Source organism: Bicyclus anynana, chromosome 2, assembly GCF_947172395.1.
Source record: "Bicyclus anynana chromosome 2, ilBicAnyn1.1, whole genome shotgun sequence".
Classification (NCBI taxonomy): domain Eukaryota; kingdom Metazoa; phylum Arthropoda; class Insecta; order Lepidoptera; family Nymphalidae; genus Bicyclus; species Bicyclus anynana.
Window position 1 is genome coordinate 2,759,534 of NC_069084.1, and position 23,189 is coordinate 2,782,722.

The window sequence follows — 23,189 nt, forward strand, 5'->3', positions numbered from 1 at the left end:
GAGCAAGATCCAAGTATTTTGATACTATTTCCTTTAGTAAGCTATTATTAAAGGAGTTCGATTTGACTGAAATGTCTTATTACGAGTCGACGGGCTACTGATCTCTCATTCACTCTCAAATCTGTTACTCTATTTTCTACGGAACCCTAAACACGTTCACAGTGCAACTTGTTGCATACAAAAGAAAAACTCATGTGGCGCACGGCGGACGAAAAAGAATAGCAACGTGTGATTTATAGATACCCTTGCGATACCAGGAATGGGAACGCTTTTGAGCCAGGTTGAGCCGCTTCAAACGACTTAATATTATAGCTTGGCAACTTCGTTCTTAACACTCCCAATGGTCTGCGCGGGCCGGGGGGCGTGTAGCTATGAATGATAAACCACGACTGATGCACCTCACTTCCCCGCACGCACGATTTCACACACGCGCAGTCTTTCCCCCCGTCGCCCGCAAATCATGGGAGTGTCATCAACGAACTGTTTCTGTTGTTGAAGTGTTTGTGTATATTCCAGTCGCGGATTTTGCTATTCTGGGGCCCTTGGCAGTAAAAAATGTGATTTTGGTTCTCCTTTCCAAATCCCTTGCAAGATTTGACTATAGAACAACTCTAAATACTTTTTTTAATTGAAAAATATATTTTTATTTAAAGTACTTTTAGCTCCGCCCCTGCTTGAAATTAACCTACTTTAAAATCGTGTTTTCACTTCGTTAAATGGACAAAAGTATTGTTTAGGTGATTTTCTATCTAGCTTGTACCATAGAATACATAATATGTACAAAGCTTGTACTATTAAGACGTACCTATTCTGTGGCCTTAAGTGCCTTAAGCCAATCTTCTTTCTTTTTTCTTCTATTTAGAATTCTGCTTTCTTTTTTATTCTGTTTAGCTTTCTTCTTTATTACTGAAGCCAGACGTATTTTCGCAGTATAAATAAAATAATATAAAAGTGTCATGTGTGGACCTGGAGGTAAATGTATAATTATTTAAAAGCACGTGTAAATGAAAAAAAAGCAAGCTCGTTACACACATCGTATTTTGTAAATAGAAGCAAGGTGAAAGCGAGTAATTAAAAAAAAGAAGAAAAAAATAAAGCTCGCCGCACAGTGTTGTTTCGTAAATGAAAGCTTACTAGAGTTATAGCGCCGTGTACAGTGGCTGGTACGTTTTTATCTGTGCAAGCAAGTGACAGCCGGTGTCGCTGTCCCGCCACAATAAGTCTCGAGTTGAGCAACAAGTGGTACAGGGGTGCGAGGGATGTGCAACTGCGGGCACGCCGTTACAGAGAATCTTGGCATGTAACGGTGTCGACCTTTGCCTATTTAAAAAAGAAAAAAAATATTTTATTATATATTGGTATAATCAGAATAAAAATGCTAAAATGTGTTTCTCTTTAATTATGTTGTACACATCATCTGTTTCATCATCACGTACACTTTGTCACATCAATTAAATAAAAAAAGAAAAATATGCTAGAGCTTTTTTTTACTCTTTAGGTACAGGTTAGCCCTTGACTACAATCTTAACACTAATCATCACTTACCATCAAGTGAAATTGTTGTCAAGGGCTAACTAAAAGACTTAAAAAAAGAATTTAAAAAAAACCTGATGGTAAGTGATGATGCAGTCTAAGATGGAAGCGGGCTAACTTGTAAGGAGGAGGATGAAAATCCATACCCCTTTTCGGTTTCTACACGATATCGTACCGGAACGCTAAATCGCTTGGCGGTACGTCTTTGCCGGTAACTAGCCACGGCCGAAGCCTTCCACCAGCCAAAAATAGATAGACCAGCTTCTATTATAGATAAGATAGATTTAAAGAAGATCGTTCAAAATTTCAGCCTGGTGTTTGTACTAACAGAAAAATAAAATAACGTACAAATTGAACATCAAAAACAACTACCAAATACGTAAGCTTTATTTTATAATCCACTTTGAAGTAGAGTAGAGAAAAATTAGGTTTTTCTCTTTTTTTAAGAAATGTGGGTATTTCTTAAAAAAAGAGAAAAGCCTCGTTTATTCGAAATCGGTACACTTTTGCTCCATATAATCCAACTCTCAAAGGGCTCGCATTTGTTTCTAGTGATCCTGTATACATAAATATGTAATGTAAGTAAACACAAAATTGTGCATGTGTGTACTTAGAGTAGCTAGATTCGGATCACTTTTTGCGGTGATTTTGTAGGCACGAAACATATCTAATAGTATAAAATCGTTGGCCAATAAAATATCCTACGGTTAGTTTCTAGTCAAATTAGCCGCAGTGGCCAGCATTGTATTTCATAATCACCAATTACAATCACTATTTTTATGGTATTACAAGTGGTACGAATCTTAAGCTTAATTTCAAATATAACGGTTGAATATTATTATATTTAAGTTGTAATTTCTATTACATTTAGGGTCAAGTTTATTCATTAATTTTTCGTTATGGTACATTGATTTGTTGAGTACAAATCAATGTACCGACCGACCTTGAAAACGCTTGCGCAAGTAAATTTGAATGCAATGTTTACAGAATTCTGTTATTTATATTGTCTACTTCAATCATTGCTTTCATAAGATATGGCATTTTTTCAATAAGGCGGAAATTAAAGCTTTTGTACCTACAAGTGTTCTGTACCTCCTCCGTGAGTCGTGAACCTCTTGTGTGAGGGTCGTGACCACATGTGTTCTGTACACCATTACGTAATTTAGCCATTTCCTGTAAGTGAAATTTAAATGAAATAAATTTCTAGTCGTCATCTTTAAAATATTTGATTTAAAATGCCGGGATTTTTATTCTGTTTGATAATAATTTAATATGTATTTTAAGGCTAGATGATGCCTATTAAATATAATGTAGCATAAAATTAATAAGTATAATACATGAACCTATGCAAATAACGAGAGAGACGAATATTGATTGATTGATTGATTGATTGATTGATTGATTGATTCATCCTACGGGGAGAAAAAATTCCGAGCAGACCAAACGGGAACCAAGATGTTTATGCAAGTTATAGAGAGATTTCCTCTCGCACCCACTTTCTACGTACAAACGAAACCACATGGCTATTTTTATAATATAATAAGCGGACGCCCGCGACTTCGTCCGCGTGAAACTCGATGTAAACTTTCAACTACCCCTACCCCTTCATTTTTTTTCTGTCATAAGAACCTTCACCTGACAATAACAAACACATCAAAACACCAAAAAAAAACATCAAAAAAAACATTAAAAAAAAATTGTGAAATCGGTCCAGCCGTTCACGCGTGAGGGATATATGGATTCTTTTTTATATGTATATAAATTATTTCTGTAAAAATATTTGTATCTGTATATTTGTTATTTGTAAAAATAGCACTAAAATCCTTATAACTGTTGGAAGTGTCGGAAAAATTCAAACCGCCTGAGACATTTCATAGAAGACGATGCATTATATTTTTAAGGTATTAAAAAACAGTCCCTGATTTTAGAGGAGGATTCCACGCAAGCGAAGTCGGGGGCATCTGCTAGTATAAAGATAAATAAAAAAAAATCTTAGCGGCCCGCAGTTGCACCTCCCATCAAGATACATGACAAACGCGGCAAAACAAAACCCGCACTTTTGCTCGTTGCCGCTGTTCTGTGGAAAGCGCGCGAAACTCCATATTTCGTCTACGGCATGAACAATGGTCGACATTTTATTTATTCTGCCAATGCATGTGTACTCTTGCTCTCGAATACAAGGATTCATTTTAAATTCACTGTGTGAGGTTTTCCCTTAAATTTTAAACATTTGTATTGTTACCTACGTACAGTTGATGAAATATTCTCATAATACGAGTACCCGTGATACTGGTCCGGGGTCGAATCTGGTCCGGGGCATGCACCTCCAATTTTTCAGTTGTGTGCATTTTAAGAAATTAAATATCACGTGTCTCAAACGGTGAGGGAAAACATCGTGAGAAAACCTGCATACCAGAGAAAATTCTCTGCGTGTGTGAAGTCTGCCAATCAGCATTGGGCCAGCGTGGTGGATTATTGACCTGACCCCTCTCATTCTGAGAGGAAAACTCGAGATCAGCAGTGAGCCGAATATGGGTCGATAACGACGAGAATACCTACCTACGCATGATGGTTTCTACGCAATAACGACATACCTACATAGAGACCTATAATATCTCCCCACAATATAAATAATACAGCTCTCGAAAACTTATTATGAGAGTGCCACCTCTCACCCTAACCAACTAGTAGTTGAGGCTTCCCCCCGATTTCAACGCCGATTGTAGGTCTGAAAAACGTCATATCAGGCGATGATTCTGCGCTCGTCCAAAACCACCGGCATTGCCGGTGATGATGATGATCAATGGCTGAAGTACCATTAAGGAGCCTACGGTACAGTCAGATGAAAAAAAAGAAAAAAAATATATACGGTCGAATCGAGAAACCTCCTCCTTTTTTTGAAGTCGTTTAAAAAAAAGAGGTTAGCCAGAGGATTAGGTACTTCGGTATGTTATACCTATTTATGCAGCATGCATGCGTAGCCACTTAATTTGGGTAACGAAATTGCTATCCCCGAGGCATAGCGTTTAAAATTAAAAGTAAATAGGTAGGTAGGCAAGTAAAATGTTCTCCCAAAAATACATCTCAGGTAGAAAAATCTGAGACGTCGGACGCTTTTCAAAAAAAAAGGTCGACATTTCCTGGAACGGCTTTTATAAAATGTTTTTGTTAGAAACATTTTTTTGTACTACATTCGACCCTAGGTGTAGGGTAACCATATTGAAGTTAATTTTTTAGAGCATAGAAATGTCAACTAGCAGACTTATTCTCTATCTTTGACTTAAGTTAGTTGACATAAACGAAATTGAGATTCTATGTTAAATTGTCATCCGCTGCTTAGGGGTGGATATCACACAGTAGGTAAATGACATTTCGTCAATCGATTTAATGTTTATTTTAATAGGTTGATAATAAAGGCTAAAATAGTGAATAGGCCAGCAGGATCTTCAAATGTTATGACGTTTCGTAACATCTTGCGTTAAGCTAAATCAAATCAAATCAAAAATCATTTATTTCAAGTAGGCTCAGTTTACAAGCACTTTTGACACGTCAGTTGACTATTTGTAAAGATTCTACCACCGGTTCGGAAGGCAGGTTCTGCTGAGAAGATACCGGCAAGAAACTCAACAGTTGCTCTTTTGAAAAAGTCATACAGTATTATAATTTACAATTAATAACAATTACTGTTTACATTTCTTATAGTTTTACTTTCTGTGTGAAGGTGGAAGCTGATCCAACGGCCTCCAAGCATCTTTATCATTAAGGAACTCATCAATGTTGTAGTACCCTCGACTAAGTAAATGTTTTTTAACACATTGCTTAAAGCTATGCATTGGCAGGTCCATCACAGTCTTGGGGATCTTATTATAGAAGAGTACACCCAAACCTACAAAAGATTTTTTTACTCTTTGGAGACGATATGCAGAAATAACTAACTTATGCCCGTGTCTAGTAAGACGTGGGTTTAAATCTCCTTTTCGTTTGTACAAATTAATATTTTGTCTTACATATACTATACTGTTATATATATATTGACAGGCTACTGTTAGTATACCTATTTCTTTAAACTTTTGACGAAGGGACTCGCGTGATTTTAATTGATATATTGCTCGAATTGCTCTTTTTTGAAGTACAAATATAGATTGTATATCGGCAGCCTTGCCCCACAATAAAATACCGTAAGACATTACGCTGTGAAAGTACGCAAAATAAACAAGCCTAGCTGTATCAACATCAGTAAACTGTCTTATTTTTCTCACGGCAAATGCCGCTGAGCTAAGTTTACCAGACAGTTTTTCTATATGAGCACTGAAGTTTACAATCCAAGGTCACTCCCAGGAAAACTGTGGAACTCTCCATTTCCAGTGTTTCACCATCGATCATTATAGACTTATCTAATTTATAAGCTACGCAATATGCGCTATACAAGATTTTAGAAACCAACGGTAACGTAGGGGGGCGGTGGCAGGGCAAAAACCCTTGCGCCCCTATCTCCCACCTGCAGTCGCCTCATGCGTCTTGACTTTATGTATGACCTGCGCGTAGCGCCATCTGTAGCTGATATCAGTGACGTCATAAAGATTGTGTCCGACTATAGAGAAGTATTTAAGAATAACACAGTCAAAGGTATTTCAAATTTCATGATTGAATAAGAATTTTTTATTTATTACTAGCGGACGCCCGCGACTTAGTCCACCCTTAGTGCTCCTTAATCCGGCGCTCTCGCAAAATCCGTTCCTAGTTGACGCCTACTACCTATAAACTACCTCCCTGCCAAATTTTAACTTTGTACGTCAAGCGGTTTTCGAGATGTCGTGATGAATGACCTTTCGCATTTATACGTATTATGTTAACATTAGTGTTAATTAGTAAGTGAATAAATCACTCATATTTTATTGAGACCCATCGAAAACCCCACAGAATCCTAAGAATGCTTCAGTTCCATTTAATGTGAACCGAAGTATTTTCAGGAGATTTTTGCTTTACAATTAATCAATTCTAAATTCATCATTACCAGCCTATTTTATTGGCCTACCATTATGCTCCAGTGCGGCTTAGGATGATAATATTAAAGTCTTTTAGGATCACTATCAGATGCAAATTAATGACAATGACCGGAATTAACGGCTTAAAGAGTCTGTGACATTCATCTATCTGATCTTTCATATCAATACATCAAAGAAAGAATGAAAATAAATTTATTCAAACGTAAGTATATCAATCATCAACATCATCATCAACCAATACATGTAAATAAAAATGAAGTGGCTGTCTGCGATTTCAAAATAACTGTGTTTTTTATACGACAGTAAAACACCATCTAACTTTTGCCTGTCAGAAAGCCTAGACAAAAGAAAGACTAAATTTAATGGATATTTCACTGGAAGTTAGAAGAGGTCATTGAATAACATATAGATGACTTTTTATCACGGAGAAGTCTATGGTTCCCGCGGGATTTATGAAAAACAAAAAAAAAACACGTGGATAATGCCGCATGCGTCCGCTAGTTTATAATATAAAAATCCATACTAATTGATATATCCAAACTAATACAATTGAGAAATTGCGAAAGTATGTCTTTACATTTTCACAGTAAAACAAGTGAAGAATCTCAATAGATTCATTTTTTTTTTTTATGGGAGAATTATTATGAGAGAACTGAAGTTTTTAGCAGAACATAGAACATAGGAAATAGGCTACCTACTTTATAAACCGGAAAATCCATGGTTCCTGCGGGTTTTGTGAAAAACAGAATTTCATTACGGGCGTCCACTAGTATTTTAATAAAGATTAATTTAAAGCATTTTTTGAAGGATTCATCACAAACTTGGACGAATACTAAAAAACTAAATCGTTTGGCGAACCTATTGATACATCTTCATTGTATAGCCTACCTACTTACTTATCGGTGTATTTTGTAAAGATTATCGCAGTACGTATATGTATATTGTTATACAGCCACTAAACTTAATGACTCTGCTTTATTTTAAGTAATATACAAACATTCGAATCATTATCATTATTAAAAATAATAATTATTATTATATTTTTACATTACTTATTATGTTTATTGAATTGAATAATATAAAAAAGTTGTAAGCAAGCCGATGCTCTAGCTCCTACCATAGGAAAGTAGACAATAATTAGTTTGGTTCAGGATGAGTTTGGAACCAGGTTTTGCTACCAGCCACCAAACAAACGTTAAAACTCTGTCTAAACTCTAAAGTTACCACCAAAGATTTTTTACTAGTACTATACTCAAACTTAAACAGTCAAACGTACTACCTATAGTATAAAATCCTTTGCCACGCACAATCTAGTCTACTTAATAATATAATCATCTCTGAAAAGGATCGACACCGTATGAATTCGATCTGAGTATTTTTTATACGAAACTCCATACTGCAACGCACACTAATCAGAATCGCAACGTAAACGCCTCGCCTTGGGACTTGCATACGTCTTCCAGAGCATGTCTCTTTGTGCATGTTTGCCCTTCTCACCCTCCTGCGTATCGCTATCGCTATCGCATTGCCATCAACGTGAGGTCGGCGAGCCGTAAGCGCGGCGTCACCATCGCCTAGTCGTAACCGAATCGACGCCTGATTGACGGCGAGGTGATTCGGTTTCCTATTCAAGATGATTATGTGTAGATTATAGTCTGGGCCATAGATTAGTTATTAGTTACTGCGTAACTGGGCTCTGGAACTTTGAAACCTACTACCTCCCAAAGCCATCCAAATTGAAACTAATAGTTGCCTAAATGCCTACCGTACCTACTTAATGTGTATGAATCGACCAACGGAAACGTAACTATTCGGGTAGAGACATAGAGAAAATAGTATAAAATATCATTAGAAAATAGGTCTATATTGGTAATATATGATTAGAGTGTATTCTTACAGATTTTCAATCAGTATAATAACATCAATAAATATCTTATACAGTTATACCTACATATTAAATAAAAGAAAATAACAAATACGATTATAAAAGCAAAACGCTTAAAGAACGTAAATTCAACAATTTCAACAGCTAACATTTTCCCTAGAATCGTAAAGATAAACTTTCTTAATATGTTGTCTGTGTCTCATCCTCAATTTTTACCCTGTCTGTCTTTAATCTGTATTCTAAATATATCGGTAAAACAGTTCCACAACTAGTGGCGCCAGCCCTGTTTTACCGGCGCTCGGCGATCTGTCATGGCGACGTTCGGTCGGTGGTGTACATTCTGTGCACAGTAAAACATAAATAATGATTCTTAGAATGAATATTTCATTAATGTGCGTTAGAAAAGCCCGTGCTTATTCCAAAATATCATGATTAACGCGTGAGATATATAATTTAGGGTTAAGTGTGCTTTAAAATGGACAAGAAAAATGCCATTCGGAGAGGCAAAAGGCCGTCCAAAGTGCTCGAAGAAAATTATTGGGATTGTAGCGTTTGTACATACAGGAATAACGCCGAAGCTTTCAAGTGCTCAATGTGTGACGTTAGAAAAGGTAATGTGGCTTTAATTTTTGGATAACAACCTCAAAAACCGACTTCAATTTGATGTTCATTCTGCACCTTCGCTGAATAATTATGGACACAAAAGTCATTACACTCATTTGTAAAGTTAATTATAAAGGTGAAACGACGTTCTCTGAATGCAATAATGACGTGTTTCATTAATTAAGCATACTTTGTGCATAATCTTAACACTTGAAAGAACAAAGTCTTAGCAGTATTGATTATTTCTCATGTTACGTACCTACTGAGAAGAAGGGCCTAGATTACGTGCGTAGGTGTTGTATAGTAGGTAGTCTATTGTTTTATCAAAGAAATTTCGCAGCAAATTCCATGAAATTCACATAACAAATATAGATACCTACTCTACAGGAAATAGCAGCTTCTAAAATATGCACAAAGACATTTTACTATCAATAATGTTAAAGCATTGAGCTACATGCTAAAACTAGTTATTAAAACTGTACATTTTACATTTAGTTTAGTTTAGTTTAGTATTTAAACATTTCATTCCTTTTGCTTCGTAATGTAAACAAATTCCCAAATAAAAATAGTTCATTATAAGTCCGCACAAAACGTCCGCCCATGGCGCTGTAGTCGATATAATCCGATAAAATTAAATAGCTGTCACTTGATAGTGTGACTAATTGTTAAACGGCGACTTTTTTATTGTTAGGTTAAAAAGCGTTGACCTCTATCGAGTAGCGAGTAGCAACCACTAACTTGAATACTTGAGTTAAAATTAATATGCAAATTGGGCAATTGTTTAAAATTAAAAAAAAACATTGCAATTAGGTGTAATTTAATGATTAAATAATTGCAAATTTAGTAGTTCCCATTATTTTTTTTTTCGTTGTAGTACCTACCTATCTATAAATAGGTTTCTATACCTACAATATTTCGTGTATACTTAGTCTGTAAGGTTTATTATTTTTTCTAGACTGTGCCATAATTATCGACCCATATTCGGCTCACTGCTGAGCACGAGTCTCCTCTCAGAATGAGAGGGGTTAGGCCACCACGCTGGCCCAATGCGGATTGACAGATTTCACATACGTAAAGGATTAAGAAAATTCTTTACGTATGTGAAATCAGGTTTCCTCAGGATGTTGGAAAAAAATATCGTTTTATATCCGCGAATACACTTGTTTTTGGATACAGGCGCTTTTTGCCAAACGCCCAACTCTTATTTCAGCCACTAACGATCAAGTAAACTAACATGCCTGCAGCGCTACCGGCTTGACGTCCGATAAAACTGATCGTGTGTTGGTCGTGATTTGTATGATGTCATGCACATCATCATCATTAACAACCCATATATTTGGCTCACTGTTGTGTACGAGTCCCCTTTCAGAATGAGAGGGGTTAGGCCAAAATTCCGCCACGCTTCACCGTTTGAGACACGTGATATTTAATATCTTAAAATTTGACGGCCTACGTGGCGCAGTGGATTTACAAGACGGAGGTCCTGGGTTCGATCCCCGGCTGGGCCGATTGAGGTTTTCTTAATTGATCCAGGTCGGGCTGGTGGGAGACTTCGGCCATGGCTAGTTACCACCCTACCGGCAAAGACGTACCACCAAGCGATTTAGCGATTTCCGGTACGATGTCGTGTAAAAACCGAAAGGAGGTGTGGTATTTCATCTAACATGTGAGCCCGCTTCCATCTTAGATTGCATCATCACTTACCATCAGGTGAGATTGTAATCAAGTCAAGGACTAACTTGTAGAGAATAAAAAAAAAATGTAACTGAAAAGATATCCTGTAGTATATGCTAATTATAATTAGTATCGATACAGCATACGTCGCTAGGGCGGGTCCCTAGTGGAGTATAGCTTAGCAACTGCGTTCGTAACACTCCCGATGTTCCGCGCGGGCCGGGGGGCGTGTAGCAATGAATGAAAAACTTACGACTGATGCACGTCACTTCCCCGCACGCACGATTTCACACCCGCGCAATCTTTCCCCTGTCGCCCGCATATCATGGGAGTGTTATGAACGAACTTGCCCGACTATAGTTATGTACTCAGTATAGCTAGTTACCTACGTCCTACGTCTTTCCATATACAATAATTGGTGGATACATTGGAAATGCAAAGACAAGGAAATGCTCGGGGCTAATGCGAAAACTGTGTCGCGTTGGGATGCTGGGAAATTGAGTTTTGAGATCGGGCCAGAGGGGGGGGGGACTTTAGCTGCATAAGTTTCCCATTTTTTTTTTTTACTTTTTTTATCCAAAATTAAAAATTTTACCTTAGTGCTAACCTACTGAGTAAATTCTCATAGTAAGATGTTTCTAATTTCTTATTAAAAAATTAATGACTTTCGTACAAAGTTTGGGATAGCCCAGTGGATATGACCTCTGCCTCCGATTCCGGAGGGTGTGGGTTCGAATCCGGTCCGGGGCATGCACCTCCAACTTTTCAGTTGTGTGCATTTTAAGAAATTAAATATGACGTGTCTCAATCGGTGAAGGAAAACATCGTGAGGAAACCTGCATACCAGAGAATTATCTTCATTCTCTGCGTGTGTGAAGTCTGCCAATCCGCATTGCGCCAGCGTGGTGTACTATTGGCCTAACCCCTCTTATTTTGAGAGGAGACTCGAGCTCAGCAGTGAGCCGAATATGGGTTGACAATGATGAAGCAGATATTAATTCACCTGCAACCATATATCAGAGCAAGCCTGCTTAGCGGCACGAACCAGTTGATTGATTCATCATCATCATCATCATATCAGCCGATGGACGTCCACTGCAGGACGTAGGCCTTTTGTAGGGACTTCAAACATCACGACATTGAGCCACCTGCATCTAGCGAATCCCTGTGACTCGCTTGATGTCGTCAGTCCACCTGGTGGGAGGCCGGTCAACACTGCGCTTACTAGTGCGGGGTCGCCATTTCAGCACCTTGGGACCCCATTGATTGGTTATCCGTGGTTGATGTTATTCCTCGTCGGTCGAAGGTACCTCCACCCGCAAGCCGCGCATCAACCCGGCGCTGGTGGCGGCGCAGGCGGCGGGGACTGCGCCCACCAGCTCACAGAAGCGGCCGCGCTCCGCCAACTCGCTCAAGAAGAAGCGCCGCCCGCCACGCCTCAACAACGTGGACAGAAGCTCTGCACAGACCAGAGAGGTGAGATATAACTTACTATTGTACTTAGTATATCATAATCAACCCGGCGCAGGCGGCGGGGACTGCGCCCAACAGAAGCGCCAACTACGACTGGTCGCTCACGCACTATAGCTTGGCAACTTCGTTCGTAACACTCCCAATGGACCGCGCGGGCCGAGGGGCGTTTAACGATGAATGAAAAAGCCACGACCGTTGTACCTCACTTCCCCGCACGCACGATTTCACACCCGCGCAGTCTTTCCCCCCGTCGCCCGCATAAAATGGGAGTGTCATCAACGAACTAGCCAAGCTATAGTTCAGTTCGTAAATTAACAGCATCCCGATAATGGTAAGCGTTCAATTCAATTTTTGATTTTATGTAAGCGTTCACAGATCCGTATTGTAAGTATCGGACGCATCGCATCCAACGTATTCTTTGTACGGAAAGTAAAACAGTGCGGCCACTGATCCGCTTCGTACGGATCGCACGAATCTACCGTAAAATTAAAAATCCGTTTTATGCGATGCGTCCGATACGTACGATGCGGATTTGTGGATGCCTGCCTTAAGAGCGCGCAGGACGTCGGTACGATATGGATATAGTTCGAAGCGCAAACGAGACGCCGAATTATTACTTTCACGTGAGTGAAAAGCACGGAGCGATTGACGCGCGACGCAAATTTTATGACGTGAGCGCCAAAACCATTTTTACCTAATTGCAAGTAAATTAAACAACATAACGAAAAACAAAATGGCCATGTTCAAGATATATACCTAATTTTCTATACAAAACAAAAATTTAAGAAAATATGTTTGCTTTTCCTGAGATTGAAAGCAAAATGCGAGCAAAACATGTATTTTTCAAAAAAATAAACTATCGAGAAAAGTTTTACAAATTGTGTATTTTGTATAGTCATAACAAAGCTAACACTTTGAAATATCATTTACCCAAATATCAAGCTCCTAATTTTTTTTAGAATCTGAGATCCAGAACCATTTGTAACCACCAAATTACATATTGCACACTCTTAATTCGCCGCTTCACGACCGGTCGTGGCCGAGGCCGCAACCGCGCAGTCTAACCGTAGCGAAGCTTATGCGACCACGGCCTGCAACTAATCGTAATCGTGGCCGCATAGTGTGTGATATGCCTTAGTTATTGAAATATGTTCTGTTACAAACTTATCAGCCTATAAATATATCATTGGCAGCTAAAGAAACGGTGCAGGTGGTATGAAATGTCAATAAAAAAGACACGTTATCTGCTAATCATTTAGATAATTTTATGCGTACGCACAAAAACAAATCTTTGAATATTTATAGATCGGTTCACTTACCAAATTGGTCGGCCAGCTGATTGTAGGTACACCTGCGCTACGCCATTCCCGTTTGTGGCGAACTTTTTATACGACTAGTAAAATAAGCAATGGATAATTTAAAGTATTATTACAAAGCGAATTTACATAATATTAATAAGCCCTTTTGTCGGAGTTTGACATCAGAAGCGGTTGTCTGCAAAACACAGTATTGAATGAAAGTCTGTCAGGTCTAACAATTCCCTCTAAGAATGTTACCAATAAACCCTGAGTAGCAGAGAATGACCTTGAGTGGAGTCACGCACTTGTGAACGATGTGTGTAGGGTTAAAGGATCCTTTGACTGTTAACAAACACTCCCCTTTTCCACTCAAGTCACTCTCCCCGCCTATTCCAAGTAACCCATAAATAATTACACAACAAGAGATGTGGACGGCTCGAACGCCACGAGCACTGAAGCCGTCCGTACCGCAAGTCGTTGCAACGCGGCTATAACACTTTAATTCCGTGTTTTTTAATTAGTTGCCGTGAGAATACGGGGATAAAATATAGCCTATGACACTCACAAATAACGTGGTTTTCTAGTGGTAAAAAAATCTCAAAATTTTGGGGAACGGGAACTACGCGTTTAAAACGGGGTTGTACAAAATGAAAAAAACAAATTCGAAATTTATTGTTTCATAGTTGTAATCGCGTTCGTCGGTTAATGAGGTTCGTGAATAAGCATGCACCTTCAACTTTTAAGTTTTTAAGTGCATTTTGAGAAATTAAATATAACTGTGAAGAAAAACATCGTGAGGAAGCCTGCAAACCAGAGAATTTTCTTAATTCTCTGCGTGTGTGAAGTCTGCCAATCCGCATTGGGCCAGCGTGGTGGACTATTGGCCTAACCCCTATCATTCTGAGAGGGGACTCGAGCTCAGCAGAGAACCAATATTGGTTGATATCGAGACTACTTGAGGGTGAAACTAAACCGCGGAGGTCTCCTAGTACAAAAATGTTTCTCAATATTACCATTCACCACCAGGTAACCGTCAGCGGTGTGACAGTTGTGATAACAGAGTACAAGCCCAAGAAGTCCGTCGCCAGCAGCTCCAGTGACGTCGAGTCGTCCAACGACGCGCAGCCCTGATCTCTCGCTCACGCTCACCACACTCCGCATCTATCTGTCTCTCACAACCGCCAGGTAACACCTTCCACCAGGCGATCATGATACGTCGGATTACCATTCTATACCTTCCTAGGCCAGTGCACATAAGATATCACTACATTTCGACATGATAGAAAGGTAAATGTAGACCAATAGCAGCGGATTTAAGTGAGCCCTTGATTACAATCTCGCCTGATGGTATGTGATATGAAACGGGGTAATTTGTTAGAAGGAGAATGAAAATCTACACCACTTTCGCCTTGGCCTTTCTACATGACATAGTACCGGAACGCTAAATCGCTTGGCGGTACGTCCTTGCAGGCAGTAGAGTGGTAACTAGCCAAGCTGAAGTTTCGCACCAACCAGACTTGGGCCAATTAAGAAAATCTCCATCGGCCCAGCTGGGAATCGAAGCCAGGACCTCCTTCTATTTATCGATATTTCAAATCCACCGCTATTGGTCGACAATGTCTCTTAATCTTCACAGGATATTTATCGTTGACACATGCTATGCCTAGCTGCGACCATCGACAATTATCTCGTGAAGATAAATGGATATAATATCAACCAATGGCGGCAGAGTGGTCCTAGTTTTATCTCTTTCGTCTCAACGTAATGAAAGAGATAGCGATATTTCCAGTTGTGTCGCTATTGGTTGGTATATTTGTCTATTTCTGTTCACGAGATATGTCGTTGACGCCCGCTCGATCTGACGGCTTATGTCATATTTTAATAGAAGTATATCAAAGCGGATTGTTGAAACTCTTAGTACGTCGAGGGTAGATAGAGAATGGTAATGGTAAAAAATATTTACAACTATGAATATAGTTTTTTTTTTAGTGAATAATTTGCGCTTGAGCTTTGAAAACTTGAATGTTTGGAAAAATTTAAGATTAATTTTTTAAATTTCAGTTTCTAAATATTAATTAAATTAACTGTGAATTTAAATCTAGTTATCTGTACTAAAATATCACAAAATTAGTATATATACTATTAGGTGCCTAGACTATAAGTTTATTTAATTAAATGTTTTACTTAAAATGAAAAAATAACGTTCTTCCATGTAGAACGTTGTGATTGTATGAAAATTAAAGCAATACTTTTAGCCTTGAAAATTAATTTAAATATTTATTTGATCCATTTTCAAGTTTTCAAAGGTCGTGAATCATTTTAGTTTTAACTTCGGTGCGTAGTATTTATTTTAATGATAAACTAATTTAAATTAATAAAATAATAATGATAAACTAATTTAAATTAATTAAATTAACACAAAGCTGCCATGTACGAAATGCTTTGAACATAATTTATTTGGATTGCATGTTACGGACCATGTTGAATTGTGTGCTTTCAGAGTAAAAGTTGGTGCGTTTTAAAATTATGTCCTCCTGTCGTGTGCAAACAGAGGGTAGAAATGTAAAACATGTTTGTATAATAAACGTCAAACGTTTAGTCCACTCTGAAGTTGCTTCACGATGAACTGCGTAACTATACGTCTTGAGTTCAAAGCGGACTAGAAGTTTGTCGTATACTTTACTTCTAGGATTTACTTTATAGATACGGTTGATACAGTTGCAAAAGTGATTGCTAGTGATTATTATGCGATTGTACATTTTATCGTGCCATGAGGGTCATTTTGACTTTTTGGTATGTCGCGTCTGCATACTTCAGTAGGTCTTACATGGGACTCACGACGTTAATTTCGTGAAGAGAAACAAGACATGTCGACCAATGGCGGCCGATCAATCAATCTCTTTCTCGTTTGGTTCAATAGGACGAAAGAGAAAGCGATATTGTCGGTTCGGCGCTATTGGTCGACATTATGACATTTTGTCTTCGCGAGATAAGTATTGGGTCACATGTTAGGTCTACTGGCAAGAAACTTTGCTTATTTAAGCAGTTAATTTGAATTATCGATATGAATGCAGCACAACACTAGTAAACACAATATTGTCTATGCTTTTCTTATGATTTAAGGCTGAAAGCGACTGTAAGGATGACATAATTTCGAGACGTTATGTTAGCCACCCACGGTCAGATATACCCACATGTTTGCAGCGCTGCCGGCATGACGTCTGGTAAAATTCATCGAGTGTTAAGCCGGATTTATATTTGTCTGATGAGTCGTGTCGTGATGCATCAGAACAGAATCGGTATCACACATTTTGTATGGCAACGTTTACATTTATGTGACATGTCGTGATGGCTTCATGTGTCGCATACAAAATATATGATACCGATTCTGTTCTGATGCGTCACGACACGACACGTTAGACAAATATAATTCCGCCTTTAGTCGCGATGGATATGACAGCGAAAGTGTCGCGATCCACACACGGTGAGTTTAACCGGACGTCATGCCGGCAGCGCAGCAGGCATGTGGGTATATCGGACTGGCATTATACTAAAATAAATCGTAATCGTATCGTAAAATAAGTCGTGTGGAGTTTGTCGGTTGTAAATAGGAAAGGACCAGCGGTCACTGCCGAGTTGTAGAAGCTGTATATAAAACGGTTTTGGATTAATTGTTATATTGAATGAATAATAAGTAATGAGTAATGTTATGCGAACAGTGATGGGATGTCATTTATAATTGGAAAATTATTGGAAAATCAATTTAATTTTACAGCATTTTCAGACTAGAGGTTTTCGCTTGAACAAGCATTTTTTTGGAATCGCATGTGACGCCAGCTAGACACTCAAGTTTGCCGTGAAATCTGCAGCTTGCTTATGTTATGGATGTGGGCAGTGAAAAACTGGCATGGTTCCGATATTTTTTTTTCACTGCCGCATGCCTAATATTCTGCAGACTTGACGGTAAACTTAATCGTGTGCGTCTGCCATAAGAGCTTAGAGAAGCGTCTTTTACCAACCGATCTACTTGTACCAGTATTGACACGCTGATAAGATAAGTCAGAATTCGTGTTAGCACGAACACGCCAGAAAAAAATACGCTAGTCTGTGACTGCCCTTAGGTACTTTTTAAACAGTTTTAATAAAATTTTGGTCAGTTCAATTTTAATTGTTTTTAATTACCAAATACCGTGCTAATTCTAATATACCAGAGATTTTGTAAGTGTATAAAGATTTCATAGCTTTATTGGCTGATAAATGAACAATATATTACAATAACGCACAAACAATAGACAATATTGTACCAATCTTATGAGTAAACACTGTATAATGAAATTGTTTGCTGTTTGAAATGAATTATGAACCATGTGTTATGAATAGGTCTGGAAAAGTGTGAACCAAGTCTTTATAGATGGATTTCAACAAAAGTTACGTCACATTAAATCAATCACCTGCTAAAAACAAAGTATATAGATTTTCTGTTTTACTGAGTCCAGTGTATTGGTAAAATATCGTTAACAGAGATATGCGTGGATTACGTTAAAATATCTGTGTATTTTTTAATACAACCTATTACGATTTTCTAAAGTAAACAGAATGGTTAAGTGATGGAAATGATTTTTGGCTATGCACTGGATTTTTGGAAAACGAGCCGATAACGTGCGCCGTATGCGTTAAGGGGACTTGGCTTGGCAACGCACAGTATGTTGTAACCATTACACACGATCTTCGCATTTGTATTGCTACAGAAGCGTAGATACGCCAATAGAACGCATAGAATCTGTTAATACGTGTTAAACGCATAGTAGACGCGCGTTTAAAACGCGCTTCATCGGCTTGTTTGAAAAACCGCCGTGTTCAAAGGCCCTTAATGGTAACTTTTGTCGTGAATTTGATTTATTTTGACAGATTTGAAGGAGTTTTGTAATGGGATCTACCGCAGGTAGCGCTTGTTGTGTTCCAAGCATTAAATAAGTATTTATTTTAGCTTTAAGTTTTACTATTATTAGTATTTAAATAATAATCTTAAGTGATAACAATCACAAATATATTAGGCTGAATTAATACATACTCAACGTACGTTCAGTTTTGTTTACGTGTTTTGTGCAGAACGAAGCGCAGAACGATAGCATTTTGATCGCTTCATCTCAGTTTATCGCATCACACGTGCCATGGACGATACGCCTATTTATTATAATCTTATAATATGTTTTATAACTACCAATTTCAACAAGAATGATGGGCGTACAGATATTTTAACCCGGCGATAGCTTCCACGCCCATCTTGATCCAATTATAGTTCCACAAACTTTTCTAACCCAAAACTAGAACAACCGTCGCGGCGGTCGCCATTTTTAAAAACATAATACTAAAAGCACCCAGCAGGCTAATTCTCTAACTTTGATGTTTGTTAGTTGACATATACGAAATTGAGATTGTATGTAATAATTGTCATCCGGTGCTTATTGGTGGATATCACACAGCAGGTAAATGATAAGTATTTTGTCAATTGATTTGATGCTTATTTTAATAAAGATCAAAATAGCTGATAAGTTGATGGCACTGTACAAATGCACACTGAATGTCGCTATCGTGTATAGCTTGGCAACTTCGTTCGTAACACTTCCGATGTACCGCGGGGGGCGTGTAGCGATGAATGATAAACCCACGACTGATGCACATCACTTCCCCGCACGCACGATTTCACACCCGCGCAGTCTTACCCCCTGTCGCCCACATATCATGGGAGTGGTATAAACGAGCTTGCCAGACTATAGATATGCGTTAAAACCATCGCATAGCCATTCATCTATCGGCCATTCGATGGTCGTGATATCATCCATCGTGTAGTAGCAGTATAAGTGCCAGCATATTTGGTGATAAACTTTGGTAGCTTTAAAAGTTTGGGGTTCAATATAATTATGTTGAAAAAATGTCAGAAAAAGTAAATTCAATAATGTATACAATAGGTAAAATGCGTTACACCGCGCTTAGTTTTCTACTGAATGTACTTCAGTTGTAAAGGCGTTCTCTAACCAGCCACACACGAACAATTTATAGTCAAGCCTTCAGAACAAGTTATAGTCAAACTCACATCACTACGCTGCAGACTTGACTTGTAAACTTGATCGTGTGTGGCTCGCGTAAAAGTTCATCAAATAAACGCGGTGCATATCGGGTGCCGGCTGGCTCTAATGAGATGTGATTTTTATCTAAGCCCATTGCACTAATAAAATTATATTAATATTAGGTGGTTTTAGAAGACTTGTGTGTTTTGTATTTTTTAATTAAATTATTAAATAGTAATTAGTGTCACCGCTAGATGTCGTGTAAGTCTTATAAACAAGTATTAAAATAATGACGGTTAATTAAAAAAAAATAATGTATAAATTGTTGTTTAAGTAAAATTTACTGAGTGTGCGTTTAAAATTAAAAATAAAATATTTTGCTAAAGCATGCGGTATTTTTATACAGAAAAAAGAACTGTTAAGACGCCTTCACACTATCCGATCAATGTTACCCACCTTTTTTGTCTATAAATTTTAGAAGTTTGCAGTATAAAGTAGTTTCCCACAGTCTGTACGCTTAAATCTTATAACTACGCAGCTGTTTTTAATGCAGTTTTCAGCATGAGTATGTCTATAAATATCCTTTTTATGATACGTTAGGCTTAGTTTTTTTTAACTAGGTAGCATCCCCATGAAATTGTGCATATTGGATGATTGTCAGCTTGCTGTAGTTGGTGTAAAATGAAATTTTAATTTTGATATTTTTACTAAAAGTACATGGTGACAATTTTATTTTTTAACTATGACATTATCAACATTTTTAACAATATTTCAAATGAAATTTTAATGAAAATAATTAATCTATTTAAAATTAATTAAATCATTTTTTTGCTTTAGTCATAAAAATACATTTGACTGTTAATGTGGGTATAATCTTTAAAACGTGTGCAAAGTCCGAGTGTGTTTAGGTCTTATAAATTGAATTCATATTTCGTAATGCATAAGAGATTTAAGGATCATCGCTTATTAGATCCACCACGCATCAGACCTGCTTCTAGTCGTAACGTGCAACTGATGTCAGCCGATAAAAATGATCGTGTGTTGGTCGCGATCAGCATGATGTCATGACACGACCAACACAATCAGTTTAATCGGCTGACAAGCCATTAGCGCTTCAGGCATGTGAGTCTACTTGATCGTCAGTGGCTGACACAAGGTAATCGGTACGGTGAATACCTTGTTATAAACAATACTCACCGCACGGGTCGAGATGAGTGCCAAATGGTTGTAATGAGTAGTAACCCTTATTCTCTTATGTATTACAAATTGAATTGGCATTGTTTCCAATATTTTTTTTAAGAATTAATTTATTAAAAAATTTTCGTAATTACCTACCGCTGAATGTTAACTCAATGTGTAAATGTATTAGTGCTAAATGTTAATTATTTTTAAGTCCCATATCTATGTAATGTATTGTATATAAAGAATGTGAAAACTATGTGTTTGGTTTTATTCAATTCATACCTACATTTTATAATTTTTTTAAAAAGGGGAAATCTATACTAATATTATAAAGCTGAAGAGTTTGTTTGTTTGTTTGAAAGTGCTAATCTCAGGAACTACTTGTCTGATTTGAAAAAAATCTTTCAGTGTTAGCCTATTTATCGAGGCAGTTAAATAAAGTATAAATTATCCCCGTACGGAAACTATGCAGGTGAAACCGCACGGTATCAGCTATTAAATATATATTTAACAAATACAGTTACCGGGTGCTTAGTTTAAAAAGCATCAGAACGTCCTATAACGAGCGCTAACGTCGCGCAGCTATCAGTGTACACAATCTGGACAAAGTCGGCACTTGAAAGATATTCCTACGTTATTCGGTGACGGCCGGTGGCTAAATAAAGCGCACAATCTTGATGCGTCCCCAGTGCGGCGGCAAAAACCGCTCAAAGGACGCCGCTCGGGGCTTGTGACACAGGACAAGATAGACGAAAGCTAAATCTAGCGAATGAAACTCGCAAAGGATGCTGTTAGGAGTAAGGGACTTGTTACAGACGAAGCTATGACAGGCGAAAGCTAAATACGGCCCTGAAACAATGATATTAAATACTGTTGCATAAATTAATATCATTGTTTCAGGGCCGTATTTAGCTTTCGCTTATACTGTTGCATAAAAAATGAGGCGCTTAAAAGAGGAAATTTATACACAACTCGATGATAGTTGTGGTCAACAACGAAGGTAATTGAAACAAATAATACCTGAATATCGTCTACAATATTGACTTGCGTGTTCAAGAAGTGTAAAAACTATACATACATAAAGTTAAGTACATGTAATGGAATTAAAGATAAAATTGTGCATGTGTGCGCTCAGTGTTGTAGCCTTATTATTCGGATCACTTTTGCAGTGATTTTGTAGGAACGTAACCGATCTATAGTAAGTATAAAATTATCATTGCCCTGAAAGGATGTCGCTCGGCCCCGGGACTTGCGAAACCGAAAGGGGTGTGAATTTTTATCCTCCTCCTAACAAGCTTCCATCTTAGGTTGTCATTTACCTGGTGAGATTGTAAGGGCTACCTTTTAAAAAATAAAAATATATGTCCAGTGATGAAATTGTAACCGCTCAAAGGTAAATTCGGGGCTTGTCACACAAGCTATGAGAGGCAAAAGCAAGCTGGATACAGACGCCAGTCGCAGGCCGCAAAAATCGCTCAAAAAATTCCATCACGATAATTTCCAAAATGTGAGTGTTAGTGTTAGTAATAATTAATCTTAATATTAGCTTGCAATAACAAACAGCGCTTCGCTTCGTCAAGTGTACGCCAGCCCTAAAGTCCTGCCTTCCATATACGGCGAGGACAGCTATGGGATATCGCTCTTTGAAGCTTTCAATGCAGTTGCCTCGCTTATAAGTACACGCATCTAAGCAGTGCCGGATTATGGTAGGCGTCCACTGATCCGCATCGTACGTATCAGTTTTATCGGACGTCAAACCGTTAGCGCTGCAAGCATGTGTACTTGATCGTCAGTGGCTAGCATTATGCAACATCAAAGAATTGAATTTATTACCTACCCGTTAATAAATTGTAGAAGTTTTCACCTCGTAAATATATTTTCATGAAAAATGGCACATAAAATGCTTAAGGATATTAAAAAATAATATATTTATTGCCCAGTCCGTAGAGTCCATTAGTGCCAAGCTATAAAACAGCGTAGAAAGAAAGAGTTATAATATGGCACACAGTATGAGTTATATGATAGCATTTTATATTACTACTTTGTCGCTTCTATAATGTTTTTTTTTAACTGGAAATAAGTATACTCACACTTGATTTCATTATTTAGAGGAGTTTCTTTGTATTTTCATAACATCTCTATTTTTAAAACAATGCCTCATTGTTCCAGTGGTTAGCCTATTTGGCTTGTGATCACGAGGTCCTAGATTCGAGCCGTGGGTCGGGACTCGGTATATTAGCTTTTCGTTCTTGTACAGGGTTCCCAACTTAGGGGTTTTCCCCCCAGATTTAGGGGGCAAATAAGTGAAATGGGATTTTTTTAGGGGTCTGAAATTCTTAGGGGTATTTTCAGGGATTTTTTGACTGTCTTATATTTTTAAATTGATAATAATTTTAATATTTCTTTCTTGACCTAGCGACTTACAACGTTATTCTACAACCACTCTGAGGCAACTTGCGGCAATTTT

At 37.9% G+C, this 23,189-nt stretch overlaps 1 protein-coding gene across 1 annotated transcript; it reads left to right on the forward strand.

Annotated features, from left to right (window-relative positions):
• Nucleotides 1-8,714: 8,714 nt before the first annotated feature.
• Nucleotides 8,715-20,978, forward strand: LOC112045437 (YY1-associated factor 2). Its single transcript, XM_024081608.2, has 3 exons — nt 8,715-9,035; nt 12,008-12,177; nt 14,499-20,978. The coding sequence occupies exons 1-3, from the start codon at nt 8,900-8,902 to the stop codon at nt 14,601-14,603; spliced, it is 411 nt and encodes a 136-aa protein (XP_023937376.1). The 5' UTR covers nt 8,715-8,899; the 3' UTR covers nt 14,604-20,978.
• Nucleotides 20,979-23,189: the final 2,211 nt, after the last annotated feature.